Here is a 25,000-nt window from a genome sequence, read left to right on the forward strand (position 1 = left end):
ACGCAGGATCAGAGCGACACCCAGTGGTAGGAGGCGGAACTACATTTACTAAAAATAAAAATAAATTAAAAAAGACATTAAACATGCTGCTTTAATAAAAATAAAAGGAGCATTAGACATAGAAGCCTTATGCAGAGGTGGAACTGATAATACATCTTATTCGTTTCTTAAAGCATTAAAGTGATTTAATCCTCATGCAATTTGTCAAAAGTGTCTACATCCACGGTTGATCAATGAATCACCCTGAAGAAAAGAATCTCCATGCATTTAATGATATGCATTTAATTTAGATCAAACCCCATTACGTTAGAAAGCAAGTGCTTTTTAAAGAGCCAGAAGGAATCGTGCTCTTCAAAACTTCACCATGTCAACAATTTATGCCCAGTGTAAACCCACACCTGCTGGTTATGCCCAGTGTAAACCAACACCTGCTGGTTATGCCCAGTGTAAACCCACACCTGCTGGTTATGCCCAGTGTAAACCGACACCTGCTGGTTATGCCCAGTGTAAACCGACACCTGCTGGTTATGCCCAGTGTAAACCAACACCTGCTGGTTACGCCCAGTGTAAACCGACACCTGCTGGTTATGCCCAGTGTAAACCAACACCTGCTGGTTATGCCCAGTGTAAACCAACACCTGCTGGTTATGCCCAGTGTAAACCAACACCTGCTGGTTATGCCCAGTGTAAACCGACAGCTGCTGGAGCTGCATTGGACAACTGCTTGATATACAATTTAAAAGATAAATGCTAATCAAAAGCAGCAAAAAGAAAAAAATCTTAAGTTTAATCTCTGTCTCTCAGGAATGCAGAGACATGTTATAATGTGTGCAGCTTTCTTCATGATGTGGGGTAAATACGAGCCCCAGGGCTGAGCGGAGAGCCCTCATTGGTCCTCGTTAGGCCCATCGTGGGCCTTGGTCAGATGCTCTGGATCTCTCCATTTGACTGATGTCTCTGCCAATAGCGTACAGAAAAGCTGAACAGGACCACAATCCCCCCCCCCCTTTCTGTGAGAGATACTACATCTTCCTCTGACAGCAAACAAAGGCATCAGGCTAAACGATAAAGACACAAACACTACCTTGAACCCCAAAACACTGCTCTCTACACCCTGAACCCTGAACCCCAAAACACCGCTCTGACTGAATCTGCACGGTCCAGAGAGCTGAAACACTAAACCTGTAGTGTAGAGCTCTGTCCAGGATTGATACAAAATTCAGCAGCATTTTGGTGGTAAACTTCTCAAAAGGGTGAGGCATCCGTTCACCCCAAACCACCTCTTTCCATCCCTCTCCCAGAACTCTCACCCCAAACCACCTCTTTCCATCCCTCTCCCAGAACTCTCACCCCAAACCACCTCTCTCCATCCCTCTCCCAGAACCACAGTTCATGAGGACATTAAGAGGAGGGAATGGATTATAAATTATTAATTATCCTGTTTACCTGCGTCAGGTTCAGTCACATGGGAAATATGCATTTAAATTATTCACTCAGTAGACTGTAAGAAGATCAGAGGAAAGGGCTTCCAGTATTAATAGCTCACCTGTTCTGAAATCATTATCTGACTTTCAGTTTTGCAATAAAAAAATTGTTTTATGTTTTTGAGAATTAAAATAAATACTGTGTAATTGGATAGTTAACGTTGGTCACTTTTGCTCCGTTTGTTTGTTTCTTTGTTCAAAAAAAAATAAAAAAAATAAATTTAAAAATTTAAAAAATTGGCCCTCATCCTTATCTTTGTTGTACAGGTAGCAGTTGAAATTGTACTTCCCTCTAGGGTCTTTCAGCGCACTTATCCCTGGTTATGGGTATGCACTTTGTTGTAAGTCACTCTGGATAAGAGCGTCTGCCAAGTGCCAATAATGTAATGTAATGTAATGTAATGCAATGTAATGCAATGACACCATTCTTTCCGCTCTTCTGCTGGACGAAGCCAGAGAGAGTTTTGTATGAAGCTGATCTCTGAGGTGTTTCATCAGCATGCCCGGTCCTCCTCAGCGGAGGTTGTCACGGTCGTCCAGCAGGTGGCAGTGCTGCGTGCCATCCCTCCTTCCCCTGGATCGGTCCGATGGGGGGTCCGATGGGGGGTCCGGTGGAGGGTCCGGTGGAGGGTCCGATGGAGGGTCTGATGGAGGGTCTGGTGGAGGGTCCGATGGAGGGTCTGATGGAGGGTCTGATGGAGGGTCTGGTGGAGGGTCTGGTGGAGGGTCTGGTGGAGGGTCCGATGGAGGGTCCGGTGGAGGGTCTGATGGAGGGTCTGATGGAGGGTCCGGTGGATGGTCCGGTGGAGGGTCTGATGGAGGGTCTGGTGGAGGGTCCGGTGGAGGGTCCGATGGAGGGTCCGGTGGAGGGTCTGATAAGCGGCTTGGCCCAGATGCTCAGGAGATTGATCTCTCACTCCCTGCTGGGCCTTTCACAGGGTTTGTTGGTTGCTGGTTGTTGGTATTTTGAGGACTTGGTCTTCCTTTGTCATTTCAGATTTCCACACTCCACTTGCACTCACACTCACCCCTAAACTGATTCACTCTGATGCGCATTCAGACAGAAACACATTATTGCAAATAAAACTCTTTAAATATATTCTCCTCGTCTGGTCTCCATGTTTTGTTGTTGACTGCTTGAATGCCGGTCGTAACACCCCTCAGTGCGTGGGCGTGGTCTGGCACCGCGTGGGCGTGGTCTGGCACCGCGTGGGCGTGGTCTGGCACCGCGTGGGCGTGGTCTGGCACCGCGTGGGCGTGGTCTGGCACCGCGTGGGCGTGGTCTGGCACCGCGTGGGCGTGGTCTGGCATCGCGTGGGCGTGGTCTGGCATCGCGTGGGCGTGGTCTGGCATCGCGTGGGCGTGGTCTGACACCGCGTGGGCGTGGTCTGGCATCGCGTGGTCTGGCATCGCGTGGGCGTGGTCTGGCACCGTGTGGGCGTGGTCTGGCACCGTGTGGGCGTGGTCTCACACCGTGTGGGCGTGGTCTGGCACCGCGTGGGCGTGGTCTCACACCGTGTGGGCGTGGTCTGGCACCGCGTGGGCGTGGTCTGGCACCGCGTGGGCGTGGTCTGGCACCGCGTGGCCGTGGTCTGACACCGTGTGGGCGTGGTCTGCCACCGTGTGGGCGTGGTCTGGCACCGCGTGGGCGTGGTCTGGCACCGTGTGGGCGTGGTCTGGCACCGTGTGGGCGTGGTCTGACACCGTGTGGGCGTGGTCTGACATCGAGTGGGCGTGGTCTGGCACCGTGCAGTGCAGTACTTTACCACTGAGCCAAGATGGCGGTGAAAAGGGGAGGAGCCCCGTTTCCAGGGCAGTCTGCAGTGCTACAATTTCTCTTGGCTCTCCATCCCATTTCTAACGAAACAATGAATTTGAGGTGAAAAGTGCAGACTCAGCATCACCTCCACAGTATTCACATCAGCCAAAATATCTGTCCGATAGTAATCGGACTAAATGAGGTTAATGTTGGAATAAATTCAAAGGGTACAACAGTTGCCACTAAATGTAGTATTTTATTGTTAAATTTAGTACCATTAACTGCGGTAAATGTTAGTCTTTCACAAGAATAAAAATGTACAAATGACCACGGCCCTGGTTATATACAGCGCAGTGTGCTCTTAAAACTTTATAAAAACTTCACAGAAAGCCTTTCATTCAGGACAGCACAGGGCATGCTTACAGGAAATATTTACAGGAAATGGGGCCAAGACTGAGGTTTATACAGCACATGGACAGAGAAAAGGGGGGTAACCTAATGTCACAAAGAAAATCTCAGCAGTGAGACGGAATTAAAATGATAAAATGGTTCGGGCACGGAGGCCTCCAGAGGAGGGGGACACAGGATCACACCTGGGATTAAGAGGTAAGCAGGTGTAACAGGACAGACCCACATCCAGAATAAAACATCTGCAAGAGGGGGCCTCAGACCACGTTCAGATTCCCTGCAAGAGAAGGCCACCGATTACCATGGCAATCCATATACAAAAGCAGCAACAGTCAAGAGTGTGTGTGTGTGTGTGTGTGTTCTCACCCTGTCTCAGAGGGGTAGGGGTGTGTGTGTGTGTGTGTGTGTGTTCTCACCCTGTCTCAGCGGAGTAAGGGCTGGGTGTGTGTTCTCACCCTGTCTCAGAGGGGTAGGGGTGTGTGTGTGTGTGTTTGTGTGTGTGTTCACCCTGCCTCAGAGGGGTAGGGGCTGTGCATGTGTGTGTGTGTGTGTGTGTGTGTGTGAATGTGAGAGTGTGTGTTCTCACCCTGTCTCAGAGGGGTAGGGGCTGGGTGTGTGTTCTCACCCTGTCTCAGAGGGGTAGGGGTGTGTGTGTGCGTGTGTGTGTTCTCACCCTGTCTCAGAGGGGTAGGGGCTGTGTGTGTGTGTGTGTGTGTGTGTGTGTGTGTGTGTGAATGTGAGAGTGTGTGTTCTCACCCTGTCTCAGAGGGGTAGGGGCTGTGTGTGTGTGTGTGTGTGTGTGTGTGTGTGTGTGTGTGAGAGAGTGTGAGAGTGTGTGTTCACCCTGCCTCAGAGGGGTAGGGGCTGTGTGCGTGTGTGTGTGTGTGTGTGTGTGTGAGAGAGTGTGAGAGTGTGTGTTCTCACCCTGTCTCAGAGGGGTAGGGGCTGTGTGTGTGTGTGTGTGTGTGTGTGTGTGTGTGTGAGAGAGTGTGTGTGTGTGTGTGTGTGAGTGTGTGTGTGTGTGTGAGAGAGAGTGTGTGTTCTCACCCTGTCTCAGAGGGGTAGGGGCTGTGTGTGTGTGTGTGTGTGTGTGTGTGTGTGTGTGTGTGTGTGTGTGAGAGTGTGTGTTCTCACCCTGTCTCAGAGGGGTAGGGGCTCTGTGTGTGTGTGTGTGTGTGTGTGTGTGTGTGTGTGTGTGTGTGTGAGAGAGAGTGTGTGTGTTCTCACCTTGTCTCAGAGGGGTAGCTGGCTGCTGGTTCTCCTTGCTGTCGGGCTGGAAGGCCTTGCTGGGGTCAAATCTGCGGGGGGCTTGGACTGAGCTCAGCTGATCCAGATCTTTCTTCAGCTTCCCCACCTGGGCCCTGAGCTTCATCGCGTCCTGCGCACAGCCGGGCACAGGCGTTATAAAGCACCTTAAAATACACCCCCAATCTACCGCGCCCTCACAAACCACCCACACAAACCACCGCGCCCACACAAACCACCCTCACAAACCACCCACACAAACCACCCACACAAACCACCCACACAAACCACCACGCCCACACAAACCACCCTCACAAACCACCGCGCCCACACAAACCACCCTCACAAACCACCCACACAAACCACCCACACAAACCACCGCGCCCACACAAACCACCCTATTCACATTCACATGTACTCAAACCATTCTCAGAAACCTCTCACGGACATGGGCAGGGACAGGGCAGGGACAGGGCACTTGCCTGTTTGAGGCTGAAGTTCTCCTCCTTCAGTTTCACCACGTGTTTGATCTTCTGCTTCTGGTTCTGGTGTCCTAGGAGACGGGCGTACGCGTCAGCCAATCGGTTCAGCTCCTCCTGCGTGGCGCCATTCTCGTTCAGCAGGGCGTTCCGCTCCGCCGCGAAGCCGTCCAACTGTTCCTGAGGGACAGAGAGCCGATTCGCTCACCTTCACCCGAACCCAGCCCCCGACCCAGCCCCCGACCCAGCCCCCGACCCAGCCCCCGACCCAGCCCCGAACCCAGCCCCCGACCCAGCCCCCGACCCAGCCCCCAACCCAGCCCCCGACCCAGCCCCCGACCCAGCCCCCGACCCAGCCCCCGACCCAGCCCCCAACCCAACCCAGCCCCCGACCCAGCCCCCAACCCAGCCCCCGACCCAACCCAGCCCCCGACCCAGCCCCCGACCCAGCCCCCGACCCATACTATCGTCTCACATTTACCCACACCATCGCCTCACATTTACCCATACTATCGCCTCACATTTACCCACACCATCGTCTCACATTTACCCACACCATCGCCTCACATTTACCCATACCATCGCCTCACATTTACCCATACTATCGTCTCACATTTACCCACACCATCGCCTCACATTTACCCACACCATCGCCTCACATTTACCCACACCATCGCCTCACATTTACCCACACCATCGCCTCACATTTACCCATACCATCGCCTCACATTTACCCATACCATCGCCTCACATTTACCCATACCATCGCCTCACATTTACCCATACCATCGCCTCACATTTACCCATACCATCGCCTCACATTTACCCACACCATCGCCTCACATTTACCCATACCATCGCCTCACATTTACCCATACCATCGCCTCACATTTACCCATACCATCGCCTCACATTTACCCATACCATCGCCTCACATTTACCCACACCATCGCCTCACATTTACCCATACCATCGCCTCACATTTACCCATACCATCGCCTCACATTTACCCATACCATCGCCTCACATTTACCCATACCATCGCCTCACATTTACCCACACCATCGCCTCACATTTACCCACACCATCGCCTCACATTTACCCATACCATCGCCTCACATTTACCCACACCATCGTCTCACATTTACCCACACCATCGCCTCACATTTACCCATACTATCGCCTCACATTTACCCATACTATCGTCTCACATTTACCCACACCATCGCCTCACATTTACCCACACCATCGCCTCACATTTACCCACACCATCGCCTCACATTTACCCATACCATCGCCTCACATTTACCCATACCATCGCCTCACATTTACCCATACCATCGCCTCACATTTACCCATACCATCGCCTCACATTTACCCATACCATCGCCTCACATTTACCCATACCATCGCCTCACATTTACCCATACCATCGCCTCACATTTACCCACACCATCGCCTCACATTTACCCATACCATCGCCTCACATTTACCCATACCATCGCCTCACATTTACCCATACCATCGCCTCACATTTACCCACACCATCGCCTCACATTTACCCACACCATCGCCTCACATTTACCCACACCATCGCCTCACATTTACCCATACCATCGCCTCACATTTACCCATACCATCGCCTCACATTTACCCATACCATCGCCTCACATTTACCCACACCATCGCCTCACATTTACCCACACCATCGCCTCACATTTACCCATACCATCGCCTCACATTTACCCATACCATCGCCTCACATTTACCCATACCATCGCCTCACATTTACCCATACCATCGCCTCACATTTACCCACACCATCGCCTCACATTTACCCACACCATCGCCTCACATTTACCCACACCATCGCCTCACATTTACCCATACCATCGCCTCACATTTACCCATACCATCGCCTCACATTTACCCACACCATCGCCTCACATTTACCCACACCATCGCCTCACATTTACCCATACCATCGCCTCACATTTACCCATACCATCGCCTCACATTTACCCACACCATCGCCTCACATTTACCCATACCATCGCCTCACATTTACCCATACCATCGCCTCACATTTACCCACACCATCGCCTCACATTTACCCACACCATCGCCTCACATTTACCCATACCATCGCCTCACATTTACCCATACCATCGCCTCACATTTACCCATACCATCGCCTCACATTTACCCACACCATCGCCTCACATTTACCCACACCATCGCCTCACATTTACCCATACCATCGCCTCACATTTACCCATACCATCGCCTCACATTTACCCATACCATCGCCTCACATTTACCCATACCATCGCCTCACATTTACCCACACCATCGCCTCACATTTACCCATACCATCGCCTTACCGACAATTCCTTGCTGAACAGACTGCTGAAAACAGACTCCTTGAGGACCAGATTTGCTTCAGGGCTGAAGCATTTTGTTCTTAACTCACAATGTCATTTGATGACAGAAAGGCGTTTAAACAGGCATTTAACGCCCACCTGGCATCTCCAGAGACGCGTGTAATGCGTCCTGAGCGACCCCACGCACCGGCCGGTGTAACTAAGCTGCAGTCCTGCGAGGATGAGCACTCTCCCGCCCGTCAGGACTGAGCGCCCTGGACTCCGTACCTGGAAGGGTTTGACCTTGGCGTAGAGTTCCTCATAACGCTGTCTCCAGACCGCCATCTCATCCGCCACAGGAATGCTGGGTAAACCGAAATCATGATGAGTATTCTGATCACACACCAACCTTAAGGACTACACTACCCAGAGTGCATCAGTGCAACACACCCTGTATTGCGCTCAATGCTCACCTTTTCTGCAACACCTCCTCAAGCCTCCTCTGCGCCTCCCCTCGGTCCTCCGCCATGCGCCTCTGGAGCTCCAGCACCTCCTGCTCGAGCTGCTCCACCTGGGCCAGCAGCCTGGTCTCTGCAGCCTGCGCCTCCTGCTCTGTGCTCCTCTGCGCCTCCTCCTGCAGCCGCCGCACCTCCTGCTCTGCGCCCCGCCGCCCCACCTCCTCCTGAGCCAGCCGGGTCTGCAGCTCCAGCAGCCGCCTGCAGACGCACATTACCGCTATTCAGCTGACACTTTTCTCCAGAGCAACTAACAGTTGATTAGACTAAGCAGGGGGCAATCCCTCCTGGTGCAAGGCAGGGTTAAGGGCCTTGCTCAAGGGCCACAGCGGTGCCGATATTATTGTGGCTACACCAAACTTCTGGGCCTCAAGCACCTTAAACAGGGATCATCAAATCCTGGTCCTCCAGGGCAGAGAACGGTTTTCCACCCTCCCTTTACCTGGGAGTCAGGTGTGGAGACAGTCTGCCCCAATCAGAAGCACTAATTGTTCAGTGAATTACCAAAGAGGAAAAAAAAAAAAATCCAGGGCTGGATTTGGATTGGAGGGCCAGATTTGCTGACGCAGCCCTAAGGCTGCAGAACCCATTCCTCACTGCAGTCCCAGAAACAGCCACTGGGGGGCAGCAATGTTTACAAACACACTTAAAAATGAATGTTACTCTAAGACAGGGGTCTCCAATCTTATCCTAAAAGGGCCGGCGTGGGTGCAGGTTTTTGTTTTAACCCAGCAGTAACACACCTGATTATACTAATGAACTAATCGTGGTCTTTAATCAAGACCTAGATGAGTAGAATCAGCTGTCTTAGTCCTGTGCTAAAACAACAACCTGCACACACACCGGCCCTTTCTGGATAAGATTGGAGACCCCTGCTCTAAGACACCAAATACTGCCATGCCTGTGCATTACACACACAGTGACTGGACTGAAGGGGTTAAAACAGCACTGTCACATTCACTCCCGTAAGAGGTTGACCCGCCCAAACGCTCTCCACACACAGGGTCCCCTGACCCGCCCAAACGCTCTCCACACACAGGGTCACCTGACCCGCCCAAACGCTCTCCACACACAGGGTCCCCTGACCCGCCCAAACGCTCTCCACACACAGGGTCCCCTGACCCGCCCAAACGCTCTCCACACACAGGGTCCCCTGACCCGCCCAAACGCTCTCCACACACAGGGTCCCCTGACCCGCCCAAACGCTCTCCACACACAGGGTCACCTGACCCGCCCAAACGCTCTCCACACACAGGGTCACCTGACCCGCCCAAACGCTCTCCACACACAGGGTCCCCTGACCCGCCCAAACGCTCTCCACACACAGGGTCCCCTGACCCGCCCAAACGCTCTCCACACACAGGGTCCCCTGACCCGCCCAAACGCTCTCCACACACAGGGTCCCCTGACCCGCCCAAACGCTCTCCACACACAGGGTCCCCTGACCCGCCCAAACGCTCTCCACACACAGGGTCACCTGACCCGCCCAAACGCTCTCCACACACAGGGTCCCCTGACCCGCCCAAACGCTCTCCACACACAGGGTCCCCTGACCCGCCCAAACGCTCTCCACACACAGGGTCCCCTGACCCGCCCAAACGCTCTCCACACACAGGGTCCCCTGACCCGCCCAAACGCTCTCCACACACAGGGTCCCCTGACCCGCCCAAACGCTCTCCACACACAGGGTCCCCTGACCCGCCCAAACGCTCTCCACACACAGGGTCACCTGACCCGCCCAAACACTCTCCACACACAGGGTCCCCTGACCCGCCCAAACGCTCTCCACACACAGGGTCCCCTGACCCGCCCAAACGCTCTCCACACACAGGGTCCCCTGACCCGCCCAAACGCTCTCCACACAGGGTCCCCTGACCCGCCCAAACGCTCTCCACACAGGGTCCCCTGACCCGCCCAAACGCTCTCCACACACAGGGTCACCTGACCCGCCCAAACGCTCTCCACACACAGGGTCCCCTGACCCGCCCAAACGCTCTCCACACACAGGGTCCCCTGACCCGCCCAAACGCTCTCCACACAGGGTCCCCTGACCCGCCCAAACGCTCTCCACACAGGGTCCCCTGACCCGCCCAAACGCTCTCCACACACAGGGTCCCCTGACCCGCCCAAACGCTCTCCACACACAGGGTCCCCTGACCCGCCCAAACGCTCTCCACACAGGGTCCCCTGACCCGCCCAAACGCTCTCCACACACAGGGTCACCTGACCCGCCCAAACGCTCTCCACACACAGGGTCCCCTGACCCGCCCAAACGCTCTCCACACACAGGGTCCCCTGACCTGGCAAACTCCTCGTTGGCCTTGTCCTGGGACTGCTGGACATCGCTCCACCGGCGCTGCTCTTCCTCCTGCTGCTCCTTCATCTTCCTCAGCTCCTCCTCCAGCTCCCTTCTGTGTGACTCCGCCCGGTCAAGCTCCGCCCCCAAAGTGTTTTTAGTGCTGTGGGAGGACACGCCCTCCAAATGTAATTTCACACTTTTACTCACCTCACGACTGACCACTGACTCACTCACACTCACCTCACGACTGACCACTGACTCACACTCACTCACCTCACACGCACACGCGCACACACACGACTGACCACTGACTCACACTCACTCACCTCACACGCACACGCACACACACACACACACACACGACTGACCACTGACTCACACTCACTCACCTAACGACTGACCGCTCTCTCAGACACTCACACTCACCTCTCCAGCTCTGTGCAGAGCTCTCCGATCTTCCTGAGGGAGGTGCAGTGCTCCTCCTGTAATCTCCCCACGGCCTGCAGGTGGCGCTGCTCCCCGCTCTGCATCTCTGTCTGCTTGCTGTGAGGATAAGAGCGATCATCAGCACCTTCTACGGCACACACAGCTTTAGATGAATGGGCCCCACCCGCGCGCCTCACCTGTGCAGGAGGGCCTGCAGGTCTCTCAGCTCCTCCTCTCCCCGCTGCTCCTGCGCCTCCATCGCAGAGAGCTCGTCTAGCACCTCCTCTAGCTCCGCCTCCAGCTGCTCACGCTCCGCCTCCATGCCCGCCCTCAGCTGCTTAAGCTCCGCCTCTCCCTCACACTTTACCTGCTGCAGGAGGGAGGCCAGAGAGCTCGACCGCTCCTGCGGGACAGACACACCCTGATTGGTGGAAGTGAGGGCGGCTCTCCCCTGATTGGTGGAAGTCAGGGCGGCTCTCCCCTGATTGGTGGATGAGGGTGTTCACTCACCCTCTCCTGCGTGAGGAGCTCGGCCTGCTGAGTGCACTCCTGCTGCAGCTGCTCGTATTTCTCCTGCTGCCCCCTCCTCCTCTCCTCCAGAGAGCTCACCTCCGCCTGCAGCTCCTGTACCCGCTTTAACCCCTCCTCCTGGGTCCGCCCTGCAGGGAAAACACCCGTCAATCAACCACCCAACAACCAATCACCTGTCCCAGTGCTAACCCCTCCTCCTGGGTCCGCCCTGCAGGGAAAACACCCGTCAATCAACCACCCAACAACCAATCACCTGTCCCAGTGCTAACCCCTCCTCCTAGGTCCGCCCTGCAGGGAAAACACCCGTCAATCAACCACCCAACAACCAATCACCTGTCCCAGTGCTAACCCCTCCTCCTGGGTCCGCCCTGCAGGGAAAACACCCGTCAATCAGCCACCCAACAACCAATCACCTGTCCCAGTGCCAACCCCTCCTCCTGGGTCCGCCCTGCAGGGAAAACACCCGTCAATCAACCACCCAACAACCAATCACCTGTCCCAGTGCAAACCCCTCCTCCTGGGTCAGCCATCCGTATTACTTTACAGTTATTCATCTGACGCTTTTATCCAAAGTGATTTTGAGTTGATTAGACTATGCAGGGGCCAATCTCCCTGGAGCAATATGGGGCTATGGGCCTTGCTCAAGTGCCCAACAGCTGCACTGAACTTATTTTGGTGACACCAGAGCCACCAATCTTCTGGGTCCCAGTCATGAACCTTAGCCACACGTTGAGTAGATGAGTGTACAGGGTGTTGTGTGGGGGCCATGTTGAGTAGATGTGTACAGGGTGTTGTGTGGGGGCCATGTTGAGTAGAGTGTACAGGGTGTTGTGTGGGGGCCATGTTGAGTAGATGTGTACAGGGTGTTGTGTGGGGGCCATGTTGAGTAGATGAGTGTACAGGGTGTTGTGTATTGTGTGGGGGCCATGTTGAGTAGATGTGTACAGGGTGTTGTGTGGGGGCCATGTTGAGTAGATGGGTGTACAGGGTGTTGTGTGGGGGCCATGTTGAGTAGATGAGTGTACAGGGTGTTGTGTGGGGGCCATGTTGAGTAGATGAGTGTACAGGGTGTTGTGTGGGGGCCATGTTGAGTAGATGTGTACAGGGTGTTGTGTGGGGGCCATGTTGAGTAGATGTGTACAGGGTGTTGTGTGGGGGCCATGTTGAGTAGATGAGTGTACAGGGTGTTGTGTGGGGGCCATGTTGAGTAGATGAGTGTACAGGGTGTTGTGTGGGGGCCATGTTGAGTAGATGAGTGTACAGGGTGTTGTGTGGGGGCCATGTTGAGTAGATGAGTGTACAGGGTGTTGTGTGGGGGCCATGTTGAGTAGAGTGAACTCAACGGGCTGGTTCTCACCTCTCTCCTCCTCCAGGAGCAGACACCGCTCCCCGAGCAAAGCCACTCGCTGGTCCAGCTCCTCCTCTGTCCTCCTCAGCACCTCCCGCAGCCTGCCCATCTCCTGCTCCTGCTGCCCCAGGGCACCTTGGGATTTCTGGAGGTCTTCAGTGCTCCGCTCCAGCTGCTTTTCCATTTCCACCAGTGCATTCTGGGACTGCCGGAGATCCTGGGTACACTGCTCTAGGTTCTCCACCTTCTGCCCCAGTGCATTCTGGGATTCCAGCAGCACCTGCTCCTTCTGCCCCAGGGCATTCTGGGATTCCAGCAGCTCCTGCTCCTTCTGCCCCAGTGCATTCTGGGATTCCAGCAGCTCCTGCTCCTTCTGCCCCAGGGCATTCTGGGATTCCAGCAGCTCCTGCTCCTTCTGCCCCAGGGCATTCTGGGATTCCAGCAGCTCCTGCTCCTTCTGCCCCAGTGCATTCTGGGAATCCTGCAGTTGCAGGGTACACTGCTCAAGCTGTTTCTGCAGCTCCCTATAAAGAACAGCATGGGACCCAAACACAGGTGCCGTTACACACCTGCACGCCCTCACACAGGTGCCATTACACACCTCCACACAGGTGCCGTTACACACCTGCACGCCCTCACACAGGTGCCGTTACACACCTGCACGCCCTCACACAGGTGCCGTTACACACCTGCACGCCCTCACACAGGTGCCGTTACACACCTGCACGCCCTCACACAGGTGCCGTTACACACCTGTACGCCCTCACACAGGTGCCGTTACACACCTGCACGCCCTCACACAGGTGCCGTTACACACCTGCACGCCCTCACACAGGTGCCGTTACACACCTGCACGCCCTCACACAGGTGCCGTTACACACCTGCACGCCCTCACACAGGTGCTGTTACATACCTGCACGCCCTCACACAGGTGCTGTTACACACCTGCACGCCCTCATTGATCACATTACAATCCGGAGGGGGGGGTGAGAGTGTGCGTGTGCGTGTGCGTGTGGAGCCTCACCCTTGCTGAACTGCAGACTCAGACACACGGACGTCCATCTGCTCCTTCTCCCGCAGTTTCAAGCGCAGGTCCTGGAAAGGAGGGGGAAAGGACAACACTCCATTACATTACAGTCATTTACTACACGCTCTTATTCAGAGCCACATGCATTAATACAGTGCCCTTCAACTGCGGCCTTAATGGAGGCGACGTTCCTTACACTTACACCCCACAAAACACTCATTATCTGCACATTTACTCAAGCGATTTGGCCAAAGTTCCCCAGCCTGGGAAAGGACATTTCGACTCCAGTGCTCCAGACGGGGAGGGTACCTGGATCTGGTCGTTGGCCGTGTCCAAGTATCCCTGCAGCACCTTGATCTCTTCCCTCAGGCTGTGGATCACCACTGCAGGGGCAGGAGAAACAGGAATTAAAACACTCTCACTCTCACTCTCACTCTCACTCTCACTCTCACTCTCACTCTCACTCTCTCACTCACTCACTCACTCACTCACTCACTCACTCACTCACTCTCTCACTCTCTCACTCACACACTCTCTCACTCACACACTCTCTCACTCACACACTCTCTCACTCACACACTCTCTCACTCACACACTCTCTCACTCACACACTCTCTCACTCACACACTCTCTCACTCACACACTCTCTCACTCACACACTCTCTCACTCACACACTCTCTCACTCACACACTCTCTCACTCACACACTCTCTCACTCACACACTCTCTCACTCACACACTCTCTCACTCACACACTCTCTCTCACTCACACACTCTCTCTCACTCACACACTCTCTCTCACTCACACACTCTCTCTCACTCACACACACTCTCTCACTCACACACACTCTCTCACTCACACACACTCTCTCACTCACACACACTCTCTCACTCACACACTCTCTCACTCACACACTCTCTCACTCACACACTCTCTCACTCACACACTCTCTCACTCACACACTCTCTCACTCACACACTCTCTCACTCACACACTCACTCACACACTCACACACTCACACACTCACACACTCACACACTCACACACTCACACACTCACACACTCACACACTCTCCAGGTGCCTCACACTCACACACACTCCAGGTGCCTCACACTCACACACACTCCAGGTGCCTCACACTCACACACCGTGCAGTTTGTCCACTTCAGACTCCAGCTCTTCATTCTGCGTCTTCATTTCCTGGTGAAGGTCCTCTGGGAAAAGGTCGAATAGGGTTAGCAGGCGAAAGGTCAGTGAGCAGCAGCGCTCCAAAGGTGAAAGGTCAGCGAGCAGTCCCTCTCCCTCTCACCCAGGTCCTGGTTCCTCTCCCTCAGGGCCTGCACTGTGCTCCTCTGGGCCTGCAGGTCCGTCTGCAGCACCTTCACCTGCCCCTCCGTACTGATGCGCAGAAAACTCAGCTCCTGCCACACACACACACACACACACACACACACACACACACAGTTACCATGGGAACAGCTCACTGGCATGACTGCAGTATACCACCTACCTGAGCTACAGGCCGATGAGACTAAATGAACCCTGCGCCTCACCTTGTCTTTTGAGTCCAGTTTATTCTTGGCCTCGATCAGCTCCAGGGACAGGGAGTTCATCCTCTTCTTTGAAACATCCGTGGAAAACTGTGGGGAAGGGAAACATTCCCGGTTTTCCCACATGACATCAGCACTGATACATTAAACAGGCAGTGGGGGCTGCCAATCCAAATGAAGAAACCGTCAGAATGCAAACAGACAATAACGAAAGCAGGTTCATTACAGACGCGTGCGCAGAGACACAGGCGCACGCAGAGACACACGCGCGCGTCGCACGCAGAGACACACGCACACACCTTGGTCTTGAGGAGCTCGTTGGCCTTGCGCAGGTCTCCCAGCTCTCTCTCCAGGGAGGCCACGCCGGCGGAGAGGCCGGTCTTCTCGCGCACGGCCGATAGCAGCCTCCCCTCCAGCCTCTGCTGCTCCTCCAGCAGGGCCTGGACCCTGCGGTCCTGCTCGGCCCGCTGCTGCAGCAGGGCCCGGATCTGCAAGGGGAGGGCGACAGACATGACAGACCACCTCTGCGTCCCCGGAACATCCCGTTCGGCTGCATATCGTATGAAAATCACTCAGATCAAGGTTTCTTAACCGGCAGCCAGATTATGTTGCTGTTGTGCCGAATTACGCATCACCGCAAAACGTTGTATCCAAATTGAACATTGCATAGCATAATGGCAAGAACAGGCCATTCAGCGCAGCAATGTCATTTAGAACACTTTTCCCATTTTAAACTAAGAACAGAATATGACTGTTTACTTTGCTAAGTATCGTTACTTTTATGAACGTGCTACATCCTGATTCAGCAGAAAAGAACAAAAAAATAATAAATAAATAATAATACCTAACGTTAGCTAAATGCTAAATCAGATAGGGGCAGGTAGCTAAGTTACCTCTTTCTCCAGTAACCTCTGCTGCTTCTGCTGCATTGAAACTGCGGTTTTGTCCTTTTTCAAGCTGGACGGCTCCACCTGGAGAGGAAATGACAGGTAGAACGTATCCTGAAATAGCTCTTATAGCTACATATTACAGACGACCCCAAGCGTGGTTGCAGCTAGCGGCTTGAAACGACTCACCAGGCCGTCCACAGACATTGTCCGGCGTACAGGCGAAGCTGGGACATCTTTTGCAGCTGAGGGTTGACCAGTTGTTGCTGACCGTAACAAATAAGATCGAGGAAAACGAATCAACAACGAACTCCCGTGATACTCAATACGGCGACACTCATCCATGCTACCTGCATTATGGTCAGCTCACTCCGACGAGCGAAATGACACCACCGCATAGGCAACTCACCTTTCTGCGGCTTGAAACGCTCAGCTTTGTGGAAGGAGGCAGCACCTTTTACATCGCTGGCTTTCACTTCGTATGCGCCGGGCGGAGGAGCGCAACCTGAAGGGAAATAAACCATATTAGCTAGAGCTAACTTGGCTCACAAAAAGTTTAATTAACTTGATATCAAATGATTTGCCAACTTAATTGCTGCTAAAGCTAGCTAGCTGTCTAACACAAGTCACTGTCGCTTTTAACCACTTAGCTCGTTCGCCAATCGGCGATATTAATTTATGAGGATTAATGTTAGCTCGTTGGCCTAACGTTACCGTTCAGATATCAGCACATTTTATAAGTTATGTTTGCTCGCTAACGTTAGCCATCTTCCGATCTTCTTCGGGTTCCAGTTAGCTAATACATAGCCTAACACAACTTACCAACGGACTCATTAAATCGTTTAAGTGGAGCTCTAGGAAAAGACATTGCGGATACTTTCAAATAATCCTGGGTTAAAAACGGTTACTTTGCGAAAGTATTGGCTAGCAATAGCTGCTAGCTGTATCTGCTGCAACCACAAAGAAAAAAACGAAAAATAACTTCACAACAACAGGAGTGGAGGCGAACCGCTGAAATTTTAAATTTCACGTTACATCCAATCAGAGGCCAGCATGAGCACCGGCGGAAGCGGGTGTGTCCTCGTATCGTTGGACTGCAGCTCTTCTGGCCAATCAGCAGTGACAGTGGCTTGATCCCACCCCAGTGTACTAGTCAGTACAGTGTACTGATCAGTAGGTACTACAGCGTACTTAGGAAGTACTCTCTTTTTCCGCTATTGTCACAAAGGTGTTTTATGGGTTACTGTCTCTTAAAGGTACAATAGGTAAGATTTGTGTTAAATTGTGTTAAAACATTGTTACAAGACCATTGTAAATCCCTTCGTATCATTGAAAAAGGCTCAATGGTACGTTGGCTCACTCTCTGCATGTGTTCATAGTCCTTAAATTCGGGTTTTCATGCAGTTGGCAGGCCGGCACTCTGTACCAAAACATTGTATAACTACAATAATTCAAGCTCATTGGTTTAAAATTGGTTCTAATTGCCACAGTCAATGGTGTTTCAACATCAGCACATTCACAGAGATGGGGGAGGGATAAACAGTGTTGTGGTTTGAAGGTGTTAGTTGGAGCTATTCCTGTCTTGACCGTTACATGTCCATGATTACCTATTGTACCTTTAAAGTTACTTGAAAAGCTTCGCAAGAACCACTTGAAGAACAAAGAAGAGCAACAAGTGCTGCACAATCCACAATCACCTGACCTCAACCCCACTGAATATTTATTAGGACACCTGAAGACGATAAAAGCCAAGCATTCAGTGACATCAAAAAAATCCTAAATTTGTGTACATTTTTCACAGATTGAATTTTTCACTCAAATTGTAATGCTGATAATATAATTTGAAATGAAAAAATGTCTATTAAATTTTAAAAGAATGCAAAATGGAAACATTTTCACTAGTGGTCTCAGACATTTGATAAGGAAGAGACAAACAAGACTGCAACAAATCACAACAAATTTACCAACTGAAATATTCTGCAGTGTTCCGGTGACCGCTTGTAATCTGGTTAGGCAGACAGCTTTTGAGACAGAACATGGGATGTTTTAACCCTTCGGTAAATCTCCATGTGCTACTGCCAGGCAGTGGGATTTTCTGATAATGGGCAGGTTATTGGGTTAGATATTAAAATGGTGAACCAAATGAACTGTTTTATGTAGGAAATGACAACTCAGATTATACCCATAACAATATTTAATGTAACATAATGACAAACAAGCACAGGCAAATTGAGTACAGACAAATATATGATTTTTCATTATTTATATTCAACAAGACCATAGAAAATGAGAATGTCAAATATTGAGTAATATAACTGTACACAGGTGATGTATTAAAGTCTACACAATATGAAGGCCATTATATCAGGTATAGTCCAAACCAGCACTGCTACATCAATAACCATGTTATTATGTACATCTGTGTTTTTGTGAAGGAGTGATAGGGTGATGGAGAGATGGAGTGATAGTGAGAGAGGGATGGAGAGATGGAGGGATAGAGGGGTAAAGGGATGGAGAGATGGAGTGATAGTGAGGTAGAGGGATAGAGGGATGGAGTGATGGAGTGATAGTGAGATAGAGGGATGGAGGACGGATTGATGGAGTGATTCTCAGAGGAAGAGGTAGTACAGCCAGTAGAGGATGTTGATGATGAGGAAGGAGAGGGGGAAGATGGTTCTGGCGTGCCGGTCGATGTTGTGGGGGTTCTGCACGCTGAATGCTGCTGCAGCCTTACGCAAAGCCTCTCTAACCGAGCCCAGGCCCCGCCCCTTCCCCTGCGCCCCGCCCACGGCCCCGCCTTCGCCATCCGCCGATTGGCCCCCTTCCTCCTGCTGGGCGTGGTCTAAAGGCATCAGCTGACTGGAGTGGGTGGAGCTAAGCGCCGGCCTGGCACCGTTCCCCTCGGCCTCCTCCTTCCGCAGGTCCTGGGAGAGGAGAGCCGGGCTGAAACACGCCGGGCTAAAACACGCTACACGCTCACTATTTCACAGGAAATTAACCAAACATGGACGAAGGCTATTTTTCTCCGATCAATCTGATATTCAGATCTTTTTATTTATGTCTAAACCACAGAATAATCAAATTTGGAATGTGGTTTTAAATCCAATTTCAGTACCTGGTCATGCAACTTATGTTGGACAGACTCAATCATACAGACTCAGATAGACTCACTCACTCAGACTCATAGGGACAGACACACTCAGATAGTCTCACTCAGAGAAACTCACTCAGACAGACAGACTCACTCACTCATACAGACTGAGACTGACTCACTCAGAGAGACTCACTCATACAGACACACTCAGAGAGACTCACTCTGATAGACTCATTCACTCAGACTCTCTCGCACAGACTCACTCATACAGACTCACTCACTCAGACTCTCGTACAGACTCATTCAGACAGACAGACTCACTCAGACTGACTCTCTCATACATACTGACTCAGACTCTCTCAGACAGACTCTCTCATACAGACTCTCTCAGACAGATTCACTCGCTCAGACTCTCGTACAGACTCATTCAGACAGACAGACTCACTCAGACTGACTCTCTCAGACAGACTGACTCGCTCAGACTCACTCTCTGCAGGTCTGCGATGGTTTGGTGCTGCACGCTGCAGAAGTGTGCGATGGCGTACTCCAGCAGGGCCCCGAAGACGAAGGAGAAGCAGATCCCCAGGTACACATCGATGGCCTTAATGAAGCAGTTAGCGTTGGGCAGTGAGGTGCGCGCCCCCATCATTAGAGTGGTCATCGTCAGAACAGTGGTTACACCTGAGGGAGAGAGAGGAGAGGGAAGGAGAGCGATAGAGATAAAGAGACAGGTGATGAGAGAGGGAGGTGATGGTGATAGTTTATTGGTAAGGGTGATTGACAGGGCTGATAGTTTATCGGTAAGGGTGATTGACAGGGCTGGTAGTTTATCGGTAAGGGTGATTGACAGGGCTGGTAGTTTATTGGTAAGGGTGATTGACAGGGCTGATAGTTTATCGGTGAGTGATTGAAAGGGCTGATAATTTATCTGTGAGTGATTGACAGGGCTGATAGTTTATCGGTAAGGGTGATTGACAGGGCTGATAGTTTATCGGTAAGGGTGATTGACAGGGCTGATAGTTTATCGGTAAGGGTGATTGACAGGGCTGATAGTTTATCTGTAAGGGTGATTGACAGACCGATGCAGGTCCGAGCGGGGACAGATGATTGGCTGATCCAGAAGGACACCCAGGACAGCACCACCAGCAGGATGGACGGAACGTAGGTCTCCAGGATGAAGAACAGCACGTTTCTGCGCAGGGCGAAGTGTAGCACCAGCTTTGGGTACAGACCTTACACACACACACACGCGCATACACACACACACACACGCGCGCACACACACACACACACAGTGGTCACTGTGTGGAATTCGAAGTGGAGGCAGAAACACTGGCGTTTTACCGACGTGCAGTCAAGATGGCGAGCTAACGTTAGCTAATGTTCGTTGACATATTCAAATATTTTTGTGTGTACATCAGTACAAACACAGTGCATCCTTACACAGGTACCTGTCTCAGATGTGTGTAAAGGTATCTGTATCAGGTATGTGTTCAGGTGCAGGTACCTGTCTGAGGTGTGTGTAAAGGTAGCTGTCTCAGATGTGTGTTTTGGTACAGGTACCTGTCTCAGGTGTGTGTACAGGTAGCTGTCTCAGGTATGTGTAAAGGTAGCTGTCTCAGGTGTGTGTAAAGGTAGCTGTCTCAGGTGTGTGTTTTGGTACAGGTAGCTGTCTCAGGTGTGTGTACAGGTAGCTGTCTCAGGTGTGTGTAAAGGTACCTGTCTCAGGTGTGTGTTTTGGTACAGGTAGCTGTCTCAGGTGTGTGTAAAGGTAGCTGTCTCAGGTGTGTGTTTTGGTACAGGTAGCTGTCTCAGGTGTGTGTACAGGTAGCTGTCTCAGGTGTGTGTTTTGGTAAAGGTACCTGTCTCAGGTGTGTGTAAAGGTACCTGTCTCAGGTGTGTGTAAAGGTACCTGTCTCAGGTGTGTGTTTTGGTACAGGTACCTGTCTCAGGTGTGTGTACAGGTACCTGTCTCAGGTGTGTGTAAAGGTAGCTGTCTCAGGTGTGTGTACAGGTACCTGTCTCAGGTGTGTGTAAAGGTAGCGGTCTCAGGTGTGTGTACAGGTACCTGTCTCAGGTGTGTGTAAAGGTAGCGGTCTCAGGTGTGTGTTTTGGTACAGGTAGCTGTCTCAGGTGTGTGTTTTGGTACAGGTAGCTGTCTCAGGTGTGTGTTTTGGTACAGGTAGCTGTCTCAGGTGTGTGTACAGGTAGCTGTCTCAGGTGTGTGTTTTGGTACAGGTAGCTGTCTCAGGTGTGTGTACAGGTAGCTGTCTCAGGTGTGTGTTTTGGTACAGGTAGCGGTCTCAGGTGTGTGTTTTGGTACAGGTAGCTGTCTCAGGTGTGTGTAAAGGTACCTGTCTCAGGTGTGTGTACAGGTAGCTATCTCAGGTGTGTGTAAAGGTACCTGTCTCAGGTGTGTGTAAAGGTAGCTGTCTCAGATGTGTGTTTTGGTACAGGTACCTGTCTCAGGTGTGTGTACAGGTAGCTGTCTCAGGTGTGTGTAAAGGTAGCTGTCTCAGGTGTGTGTAAAGGTACCTGTCTCAGGTGTGTGTAAAGGTACCTGTCTCAGGTGTGTGTTTTGGTACAGGTACCTGTCTCAGGTGTGTGTTTTGGTACAGGTACCTGTCTCAGGTGTGTGTTTTGGTACAGGTACCTGTCTCATAGACAGCCTGGGTCACAGAGGTGTAGTAGCTCTCCACACTGTACTGGGCCAGTCTCAGTGTGTCCAGCCCCCTCACTGAGTCATTCCCTCTGGCCCAGTAAAACACCACATCCTGTAGGTTATACCCCCCTACACACACACACACACACACACACACACGACGGGTCAGTCTCTCCCTGACCCGCTTTCCCCAGCCAATAAAATTGAATTGAACACTGTTCTGTAGCATAAATGTTTTTTACATTACATTAATCATCTAATATCCACCAATGAAGTATTCATCAAAAAGTATGATGGACCAAGAGTGAGAATATTTGTGAAGAGCTAGATGACAGGTAGGGACAGGCTGTGGCACAGCCTGCACCCATGTGCTCAGTCTGCTCAGTATGTAGTATGTAGTATGTAGCATGTAGTGTGTAGTATGTAGTACTCACAGCTCTCCAGCTGTAGAGTGCACACCTGTCGATCCATTGGGTATTTGGTCAGGTCCATGTTACAGGCGATGGTGGCTGTGATTCTGGCAGGATAGACATTACAGTTACTTTGCTGATGCAACTACAAGTTGATTATACTAAGCAAGGGCCTGTAGCAATGTGGGGTTAAGGCCATAATAGGCATCCAATAACCCCATTCTCAAACCCCTTCTGCACCCGAAGCGGATTCTATTGTTAGCAATACTGAGCTTTGTAGCTCAGTATTGCTCTGTTGGTAGCATTAGCTTTGTAGCTCAGTATTGCTCTGTTGGTAGCATTAGCGTTGTAGCACAGTATTGTGTTGTTGGTAGTGTTAGTGTTGTAGCACAGTATTGCCTTGTTGGTAGCATTAGCATTGTAGCTCAGTATTGCGTTGTTCGTAGCATGAGTGTTGTAGCATAGTATTGCATTGTTGGTAGCATTAGTGTTGTAGCACAGTGTTACGTTGTTGGTAGCCTTAGCTTTGTAGCACAGTATTGCAGATTGCAATGAGTTGCGATAGTAATGAGCTAAGAAAAAATGCAGTCTCATATGTATCTTAACAGTATTATCGTCAGCAGATCATTCTGGCTATGAGATACAGTCCCCTCCAAAGTATTGGAACAGCTAGGCTAATGCCTTTGTTTTTGCCATAACTAACTGTATGTCAGTGAGTGAAATGCTGTGTGGTGTTGTGTGTACACAGGGCCTCTGTACTCCACACAAAACACAGGGCCTCTGTCCTCCACACAAACAGCACATTTGAGCTGGAAACCCAGAGATCCTCACAGTCAGCCTACTGTCAGCTGCCGCTGTTCTGGCCCAATGTCAGCCTGGAGTCGTCTGGTCCTTCAGGTGCTCAATTGATTGTCTCAGTCACAGAAAGTGAGATCAATCGAGCACAGAAAAGTATTTCAGCACGAAACAATTACACACTCTTTTTGATGCAGGTCTGGTCACTCCTCAAATCCTGTGTGTAGATACCGCACCAGAGTGTAGATACCGTAATGGAATGTGTAGATACCGTAATGGAGTGTGTAGATACCGTAATGGAGTGTGTAGATATCGTAATGGAGTGTGTAGATACTGTAATGGAGTGTGTAGATACCGTAATGGAGTGTGTAGATACCGTAATGGAGTGTGTAGATACCGTAATGGAGTGTGTAGATATTGTAATGGAGTGTGTAGATACTGTAATGGAGTGTGTAGATACTGTAATGGAGTGTGTAGATACCGTAATGGAGTGTGTAGATATCGTAATGGAGAGTGTAGATACCGTAATGGAGTGTGTAGATACCGTAATGGAGTGTGTAGATATCGTAATGGAGTGTGTAGATACTGTAATGGAGTGTGTAGATACCGTAATGGAGTGTGTAGATACCGTAATGGAGTGTGTAGATACCGTAATGGAGTGTGTAGATACCGTAATGGAGTGTGTAGATATCGTAATGGAGTGTGTAGATACTGTAATGGAGTGTGTAGATACCGTAATGGAGTGTGTAGATACCGTAATGGAGTGTGTAGATACCGTAATGGAGTGTGTAGATACCGTAATGGAGTGTGTAGATACCGTAATGGAATGTGTAGATATCGTAATGGAGTGTGTAGATACCGTAATGGAGTGTGTAGATACCGTAATGGAGTGTGTAGATACCGTAATGGAGTGTGTAGATACCGTAATGGAGTGTGTAGATATCGTAATGGAGTGTGTAGATACTGTAATGGAGTGTGTAGATACTGTAATGGAGTGTGTAGATACTGTAATGGAGTGTGTAGATACTGTAATGGAATGTGTAGATACCGTAATGGAGTGTGTAGATATCGTAATGGAGTGTGTAGATACTGTAATGGAGTGTGTAGATACTGTAATGGAGTGTGTAGATACCGTAATGGAATGTGTAGATAATGTAATGGAATGTGTAGATATCGTAATGGAGTGTGTAGATACTGTAATGGAGTGTGTAGATATCGTAATGGAGTGTGTAGATACCGTAATGGAGTGTGTAGATATCGTAATGGAGTGTGTAGATACTGTAATGGAGTGTGTAGATACCGTAATGGAGTGTGTAGATATCGTAATGGAGTGTGTAGATACCGTAATGGAGTGTGTAGATACTGTAATGGAGTGTGTAGATACCGTAATGGAGTGTGTAGATACCGTAATGGAGTGTGTAGATACCATAATGGAGTGTGTAGATACTGTAATGGAGTGTGTAGATATCGTAATGGAGTGTGTAGATACTGTAATGGAGTGTGTAGATACTGTAATGGAGTGTGTAGATATCGTAATGGAGTGTGTAGATACTGTAATGGAGTGTGTAGATACCGTAATGTAGTGTGTAGATACTGTAATGGAGTGTGTAGATACTGTAATGGAGTGTGTAGATACCGTAATGGAGTGTGTAGATATCGTAATGGAGTGTGTAGATACTGTAATGGAGTGTGTAGATACTGTAATGGAGTGTGTAG

The 25,000-nt window shown here is 51.0% G+C and overlaps 2 protein-coding genes across 6 annotated transcripts in view; both read right to left on the minus strand.

Moving 5' to 3' along the window:
- Positions 1–3,479: 3,479 nt before the first annotated feature.
- Positions 3,480–17,350, minus strand: hmmr (hyaluronan-mediated motility receptor (RHAMM)). Its single transcript, XM_061235651.1, has 20 exons — positions 17,146–17,350; positions 16,733–16,828; positions 16,513–16,589; positions 16,330–16,407; positions 15,736–15,924; positions 15,440–15,526; positions 15,196–15,307; positions 15,035–15,100; positions 14,194–14,267; positions 13,882–13,952; positions 12,867–13,381; positions 11,489–11,637; positions 11,176–11,381; positions 10,979–11,095; positions 10,554–10,712; positions 8,212–8,454; positions 8,027–8,102; positions 5,379–5,555; positions 4,879–5,029; positions 3,480–3,928 (listed from the first exon to the last, which is right to left on the minus strand). The coding sequence occupies exons 1-20, from the start codon at positions 17,189–17,191 to the stop codon at positions 3,909–3,911; spliced, it is 2,709 nt and encodes a 902-aa protein (XP_061091635.1). The 5' UTR covers positions 17,192–17,350; the 3' UTR covers positions 3,480–3,908.
- Positions 17,351–18,499: 1,149 nt separating this feature from the next.
- The window catches only part of gabrp (gamma-aminobutyric acid type A receptor subunit pi), an 11,684-nt gene continuing 5,183 nt past the window's right edge, over positions 18,500–25,000 (minus strand). For all 5 annotated transcript variants that reach the window (XM_061235584.1, XM_061235583.1, XM_061235586.1 and 2 more), the window contains 5 exons: positions 22,514–22,596; positions 22,071–22,208; positions 20,497–20,649; positions 19,905–20,098; positions 18,500–19,247 (listed from right to left, as the gene is read on the minus strand). In XM_061235584.1, coding sequence (XP_061091568.1) covers positions 18,933–19,247; positions 19,905–20,098; positions 20,497–20,649; positions 22,071–22,208; positions 22,514–22,596 — 883 coding nt within the window. In that variant the 3' untranslated portion in view covers positions 18,500–18,932. The remainder of the gene's footprint in view (positions 19,248–19,904; positions 20,099–20,496; positions 20,650–22,070; positions 22,209–22,513; positions 22,597–25,000) is intronic.

This window comes from Conger conger, chromosome 3 (assembly GCF_963514075.1).
Source record: "Conger conger chromosome 3, fConCon1.1, whole genome shotgun sequence".
In the NCBI taxonomy this organism is placed as follows: Eukaryota; Metazoa; Chordata; class Actinopteri; order Anguilliformes; family Congridae; genus Conger; species Conger conger.